The following is an 8,307-nucleotide window of genomic DNA, read 5'->3' as shown; positions in this document are numbered from 1 at the left end:
TTTGGGTGCTAACAACACACACATCCTCTGGATAAGGGCTACCCAAATAGGCAGCCCCTTAACATAAACTGGTTGTCTTTAATACTCCTCTGATAGAGTTTCCCCTTAACCATTGCTCGACTCCCAATATTATTTGCCTCTTAAATGACTATTTGTCCCTTTTGGCTCAAAGTGGTTTTTTTCTCTTTCTTTTGCTCATAATGACTCCATTACACCTGATAAACTCAAAAGCAAACGTAAGATACATAATTTACAAGAAAACTCGCAAAGAAAGCATAAATATTAGATATAAAAGTAGGTGCTTTAGACACCTATCAGTTAGACCCCCGCTTTTCAGACAGCCTGTTAATAATCTCATTATATCATTCAATTATCATTTGTAGGTTATGAAAAAGCGGTGGTCTAACAATACCACCCAATATTTCGTTTGGCAATCTGAATAGACAAACTCCAATATGCTTTCAAGAGAATCAACTAGACAGTTATACTCAATCTATAAAAAGTATATCAAAGAGTTTTATATCTCTATCTCTTGATTCAATCTGCAATCAGCAAATGGGGATTTGTGAGCCCGATTGAATATAAGAGGATTAACTTGAACGATATCAAAGACCAATGTTCAAGTGTCAATCAATTCAGTCAACAACCCTAAGGACGGATTCAAGAACTGATTGATCTTAACGTACAACCTGTAATATTTCTATTATATATAAATAAAATATAATGCGAAAAGAAATAACACAGACACCAGAATTTTGTTAACGAGGAAACCGCAAATGCAGAAAAACCCCGGGACCTAGTCCAGAATAAACACACACTGATAATAAGCTGTTACACCAATTTCCTACTACCTATTCGGACTAGATGTAATACCTTCTTCAGCACTTGTAGACCTCCTAGCATATTACCGATTCTCTTTAGAAATTCTTCACACAAATCTTCTAGCAGAACTCAAGGTTCTCTTTAGAATATACACCACGATTGATACGATTCGTTATTTTGTTTGCACAAAACACCGGTTTGATTTCCCTTTAGATGTAAATCAAGGTTTTGGAAATCTTGAGTTTATTTTGATAAAAATAATTACTAGGTAAAAGTAATATCAAAACAAACTTGTAGATTAGGGTTTTAACTTACAATCAGTATGCGTACACACAAGGAGTCCGTGAACCTGATTTTCGTAAGTAAACTTGGGTGATTTCAAAGATCAATTTCCAAGTTAAGAAAACCCTAATAATTCTACAGCAATAACAACTAGAATAAATCTAGATATATCTTGTTTAAAACTTCTCAAGGATTTTTACGAGATGCCTCAATAGAAGTTTTTCTTTCTAGTCTCCGATTTCGACTAACAAGTGTTGGTATACGATCGGAAACTAAAATCTATCAAAACCTAGGGTTTATGATCAACAACTCTTGAATGGTTTTATATTAGAAGAGAAAACCTTAGAATAGACAAGAGGTGAAAAACCTAGATTACAAGTTGTATGATCAATCACGAAGATTAAATCCAATTTTCCTTTGTGATCCCTAATACAAAGACTTTTATCTCACTCTCGTTCACGAAGAACGGAAGACGTGGAAAACAACCTGCAGAGCTTATGCCAATTTTCCAAAGGGATGAAAACTGTGTAAACTCACGAACCCTTTATTTATAGTGAGCAATAGCTTGGAAGCTAAGCAAAGATATTTCCCTTTTTCAAGACTCTACTAAAAAAGGGAGTCTTTCCTAAGTTACAACTCTTGTCAAAATAATTAAATAAATAATTAATTTAGAAAATTGTATTTTTGTTAATAAATCACAAATTAAATTAGGAAGGAATCACAAACACTTTAATATGGTAATCAAAGATGTTTGGAATAATAGCTAACTTGCCTAGATAAGGAAACATCACCAACTTGACCAAAAATGCCGTAATTGGGCCCAAGTCCGTGAACTGTTACAAACATCCCATGGATTGTTTCCTACTAACGTTATAGCTCGGAATTGAGTGATTCTTGGCTCGTTGGATTCATAAGCTCATTCACTATAACATGAGATTCTTTAAAAGGATAAAGGTTATTGTCTCCAAGGTCACGAATCAAATAACCTCAAGTATATATACATAAATGTACATTTACCGTCATCGGAATTGTTCCATATAGTGAGCATATATCTTGATAGATTAGAAAGGTAGAATAGAACAAGAATCCAAATGAAATCAATCACATAACTTTGATGAAGTACTTGTTGATGTATTCTTGTAGTCTTCAATCTTCAATCTTCATCCTTTAAGGATAACTTCGATTCAACTTCTTAGACCTAATCTAGTCCGAAACTATCTTTAGTATGCTAAATCAAGAATGCATTTTGGCAACTAAAATTGACAACTAACTTGACATACCAACGCTAGTGGGTTCAACCGAGCAGTGCTCTAACAGGTTATCTTTCATCCCTCTATTTTTGCTTCCTTCTTCTGGTACCCTTTTCACATCCTGAAAAACATTATCTCCCTTTTTGATAGAAGAAAACTCCTGAGCTCTTCTTGAACAAAATGGTTTAGGAAGACTGTTTCACAATTGAACATTTGAAGAACACATCGAACTGACTTTCCTGGTGGGGTACACAGGGTGAGTACTAAAACCAATTGGTTTAGACATACGAATGTCAGTTACACCTTTGAGAACTAAATCTAAGGTGTGTTGAAGGAGAACAATAGAATTGTCATTCAACCTAGATTTCCTCTTTTGTTCACCATGTCCTTTTGAGTCACAAAAGAGACACACTTTCTGATCACCTGAGTGATTAGACAGAATAGTCTTAGTACCATCATTGGGAGATATCTTCATTCCAAGTGATGTGGATATTTCTTGATTAGAGGAAGACACATGCACATCTTTTCCGACGGAAGGAATTTTGATTTTCCTTCTGGAACAGAAATTTTTCCAGTTAACTCAGAAGCAGTTGGTATAGTGGACTCCTTGGAACATTCTTGAATAGAGAGTTTAATCAAAAGAAGTTCAGTTTCCAAAGCATCCTCTTTGAGTTTTCCCTCAAGCTAAGTTCATGAAGAACATACTGAGGCGATTTCCTCACGAAGGACCTTTAGAAGAGAGTCACACTCATTTACCATACCAACAAGGACATTGACTTTGTGTTTCAACCGGTTGACATCATTATCGTGGATTCTGACAAGTTTTAGAATCACTCCACTCTCTTTGGATGCTTCCCTTTCAACTTCAGAGTCAGACTCGTCAATAAGGTAATCCGGGAAACACTTGTCAATGGAAGTCTGTTTCATAGGAACACCAAGTTCATCTTTATTCGAGATCGACAAATCTTTCTCTTTAATAGATTTTGTAGAAACATACCTTTTGTTTCTGGTAATGCGTTTATCATAGATAGCACTTCTTTCCAGATTCAGATCGCTACAAACACAAACTTATAAGGTCTTTAACGTGTTTGCCTGCTCTGATACCAATTGAAAAAGCGGGGGTCTGACAACCACACCCAATATTTCGTTTGGCAATTTGAATAGACAAACTCCAATATACTTTCAAGAGAATCAACTAGACAGTTAGACTCAATCTAGACAAAAGTATATCAAAGAGTTTTATATCTCTATCTCTCAATTCAATCTGCAATCAGCAAATAGGAATTTGCGAACCTGATTGAATATAAGAGAAATAACTTGAACGGTACCAAAGACTAATGTTCAAGGATCAATCAATTTCAATCAACAACCAAAGGTTGGATTTTTCAATTGATTGATTCTACGCACAACCTGTGATATTTCAATTGTATAACAAAATATAATGCGGAAAAGAAATAACACAGACACCAGAATTTTGTTAACGAAGAAACCGCAAATGCAGGAAAACCCCGAGACCTAGTCCATATTTGAACACCACACTGCATTAATCTGCTACAGACACTAGCATACTGCCAATGAACTTCACACTGGAATGTAGTTGAAACCTAATCAATCTCAGACCGATTCAAGGTACAGTTGCGCTCCTTACGTCTCTGATCCCAGCAGGATACTACGCACTTGATTCTCTTAGATGATCTCACCCACAACCAAGAGTTGCTACGACCCAAAGTCGAAGACTTGATAAACAAATCTGTCTCACACAGAAAAGTCTATAGGAATAGATAAATCTGTCTCCCACAGAAATACCTACGAGTTTTTGTTCCGTCTTTTGATAAATCAAGGTGAACATGAACTAATTGATAAACCGGACTTATATTCGCGAAGAGCAGCTTAGAAATATCAATCAGCTCACAATAATCTTAATCGTATGGTAGCGAAACAAGATATTATGGAATCAGAAACGATGAGACGAAGATGTTTGTGACTATTATTTATCTTGCCTATAATAGATTAAATCTCGAGCCAATCTTAGAGAAGATAGTACTCAAATACGATAGAAATAGCAAGAACATATCACGCAACTACAAAGAAAATAGTTGGGTCTGGCTTCAAAATCCCAATGAAGTCTTTAAGTCGTTAACCTACATGGTTTCGTGAAAAACCTAAGGTTAAAGGAGAATCGAATCTAGCTTATACAACTAGTATCACACAGCAGGTGTAGGGATTAGTTTTCCCAGTTGCTAGAGTTCTCCTTTATATAGTTTTCAAATCAGGGTTTGCAATCTAAGTTACCTTGGTAACAAAGCATTCAATATTCACAGTTAGATGAAAACCTGATTAGATTCAAGCTAATATCTTTCAACTGTTAGATAGCTTGTTATACACAAATGAAATGTACCCTCATTTAGGTTTAGTAACCGTACCTAAATGTGTACACCATGCTGGCACAACCGTAGTTAACCGAGGTTAGCTATATGAACACTCTCATACCAATCTTATTCATCTTAACCATAACTAGTTCAAATGACTCAAATGAAACTAGTTAAAGAGTTGTTCAATTGTTATATTCTCATAGAAGTATACAAGAACACAATTGAAGCAAAATCGGCCTGATTCACTCGAATCAATTCATGAACATTATAGCCACGGTTTTCAAAGAATGCATTCCTTAATATACTAATGTATTAGTTCATGAGCCAACCGATTTTAGAACTTTAACCACTTAAGTATGCAAACAGGTATGCATACTTAAGTAGCCGGTCTGAGTTTGGGTTCGCCAGTATGCAAACGGGTACGCATACTTAGTACACTTCCAAAACCCAACAGAAATTCTCGGACATATACCTTACGCAAGTATGCGTACCGGTATGTGTACTTGGTACACGGAATTTCACAATTACAAGTACGCATACGAGTATGCATACTTTAGTTCCGGTCATGGATCACATACATGCAAGAATGCACATTATTTTTATAATCCAATGATGGTTAAGTATTCTAAACTCTTATTTCAATCATTGAAACTTTCTTAGAGGATGACAATAGCCGTTTTCACACTCTATTATCATCAATGCAATTTTCAAGTTATTGAAATAATCATAACGAAATATTCCAAGTCTACACCAAATGATTGTATCACACAAACCATGTAAGATATTACTCGGCGATTTTCACATGATCATCTTTTGACTTTCGTCAAGAATATAAGATGAACTTGGTTGAAGCGAAAGCTTACCAGCACATATTCCGAGAAATATGTTAGCGAGTTAAACTCAGCTTGAAATCTCAAATATGTATAATCGACAACTATATAGTAATACGACTTTTGTCTCAATATAGGAGATAGAGTAGAAATAGATTTTCCAAGTGATAGATGAGTTTTAGTCTCCACATACCTTTTGTTGATGAAGTTCCACATGATCTCCTTAGTAGTTTTTCTTCTTCAATTGATGAACGCCGTGAAGTCTAATGCTCAACTACACAATATATCCTAATCCGAGACATTACGATAAGTAGACTAGAAATCAAGGATTATAGTTTTGATCACTAACACTGACAAACAAGCTTGAGATAGCAACGCTTGCGAGTTCGACCTAGCAGTGCTCTGACAAGCTTATCCTTAAATTTCTCAACTTGTTTCTCCCTATCAGGCGAGCCAGTAGTAGAACAAAAGAATATAAAAACTTTCGCCAAAACCTTTGCATTTGCCAACAAAAATCTCAGAAGTTTGAGCTCAGCATCACATCCTTGCGCTTCTTCAAGCTGGACAAACTTGAGGTGAGACAATTTTCTAGGCAACGACAATCCTTCTTCCCCATCATCTCCAACGCCCGCTGAATTTGACTTCTTTGATTCAAGGAAAATTTTAGTTATATTAGGAGCAATCTTGAGTAAGTATGATATAGTCCGCAAGCAACCTCTTGTAAACCACAATTCCAGCGTCAAATATTGCAAATTACATAGGCGAGGTGGTTGACAGTATAATAAGTCAGGAGCTTGTGAGAGAACCTCGAGGAACCCAGGTGACAATCTCATTTCTTTCACCATATAAACCGCCCTTAGAAATTTTATCAGACTTTTAACATACAAATCTTTTTCCTTTGACGACAGTTTTGAATAACTTTATGCATTCTCAAGTTCTTTTGCTGCATGTAGTTTGATGCTAAAACTTACTTTGGATAGTAGACAACAGTTTTCTAGAGAATAATCTTGTGCCAAGAAAGATTTGCAAGTGAAGTCTTCAAGATTTGGAGCACGTAACTTGATGATGTTAGCCATGGTATCATTTTGTGGCATAAATTATATATGACAATGACCATAATCGAACTTCTTAAGGCTGGGAGAATCAACAATCAAATTCTTCTGATTTTCAGTTTGTATATCACAATCATGTATGTTTAACGTTTCAAGAACTGGACAACTTGAAAAGAGACTTTTAACATTAGAGATTGATAATCCAATAAGGATCAATATCTTAAGCTGAGGCAAATTTATGGTTTTTGGCAGGCTAACATCTGTATATTTTCCCAAACCCATCATGAGAATTCCCAACCTTCACAGAGATTTACAATTAAGAAGGCGATGAGGAATTTCATATGCAGAATTATGACATTGACCGACTGCTATAGTGATTTCTTGAACATTATACTTAACGGAAGCAAGGCTCCATCTATTAACATCCATTGACACCCTATTATCATTCGCAGACTTCTCCCAGTGCACACTAAACCTCTTAATATCAAAGTCTTCGCGAAAAAGGAATACCATGTCTACAAACATTATGAAACTATGTTTTTTATCTTCTGAAAACGAACTTCTATCGAACTTTAGAAAAGGGAAAGATTTCCAAACATCAACCCACCTTTTAGACAAAACACTAGCTTGAACTGCGTACTTGGCATCATTAAAAGACATGATATGGTGAATTAATGCATCTGGCAACCTACTAATTCTGTCTTCCTCATTCAAATATGGTGCATTTCTGATTTCTTCCATTTTAGGAGTTAACCTAAACTGATAACTAAACCTTAATAATGAACTCAAGAAAACCCCCAAAATTTGTTGTTAAGAAACCTAATCTCCAATTTGCAATGATTCACTCTGAACAGAAACAAAACCTAATTTGCTGAGCATGATTATTCTATAGTTCAAAAACCCTGAATTAGAAGATGGAAAAAAGAAGTACCTTAGTGTAGAAATGGCTGATGAGTAACTCTTTCGAAGTCTTCTAATGGAATCTGGAGAAGCAAAAAACCCAAAACTCTGATTTTGCTTTTGATCAACGATTCAGTGCATATAACTAGCAGCCCCACCTAAGCTGAATTCGTTGTAATCCCTGCAGAGATCCAATTTGTTCCCATGGCTTTGTTCCTGGCGCGTGTTAACTCATAAGCAGTAAAATATATAGTCCGTTGGATAAAATTCGCGGGTGTATTTAGTACTACGGTCTCATTGTATGTAATCGTATATTAAAGACACGCCATTTAAGTCAATGGTATGGTACGGACACTTGCCTGATATTTTAACCTGCGCGACTGCGTCTGATATTTAAAGAATCAACATGGATGCATCAAATGCCATGAGTACTATTTAAACAGACGAAAATGCTATGGTACCCCCAGAATTTGCCTCAAACTTTTTTCCCGACGACGTATAACTGCAAAGATATTGCTCCATGGTTGTTCGGACGACACCCACCGTAAGCCCCTAAAAGTGTATGATGGAAGGTTAGATGGGAACCATATCACGATATGATAGAAATAAATGGGACAAAAAGTAGAGGCATGTAGCAGCTTCGATTTAACTTGTATTGCTATGATAATAAGAAACTCTGCAAGACAATGCGGCATTGAAGGGTGACCTAAAAAGAATTGTTCAAGCTCATCAAGTTGAAACTTTGGCATTATTGAAAGCTATGCAATGGGCTAACAAGGCCAGAATCAAGTCATTTTTT

General features: G+C 35.9%; 1 protein-coding gene across 1 annotated transcript; it reads right to left on the bottom strand.

Annotated features, from left to right (window-relative positions):
- Positions 1-6,908: 6,908 nt before the first annotated feature.
- Positions 6,909-7,349, bottom strand: LOC113340940 (F-box/LRR-repeat protein At3g58930-like). Its single transcript, XM_026585990.1, has one exon. The coding sequence runs from the start codon at positions 7,347-7,349 to the stop codon at positions 6,909-6,911; it is 441 nt and encodes a 146-aa protein (XP_026441775.1).
- Positions 7,350-8,307: the final 958 nt, after the last annotated feature.

Source organism: Papaver somniferum, unplaced genomic scaffold, assembly GCF_003573695.1.
Source record: "Papaver somniferum cultivar HN1 unplaced genomic scaffold, ASM357369v1 unplaced-scaffold_24, whole genome shotgun sequence".
Taxonomy (NCBI): Eukaryota; Viridiplantae; Streptophyta; class Magnoliopsida; order Ranunculales; family Papaveraceae; genus Papaver; species Papaver somniferum.
This window is presented reverse-complemented; position numbering and strand designations above follow the sequence as displayed.

Bases quoted from the DNA above. Each gene is read 5' to 3' on its own strand.
- LOC113340940 (XM_026585990.1), bottom strand. From the start codon at position 7,349: ATGGAAGAAATCAGAAATGCACCATATTTGAATGAGGAAGACAGAATT.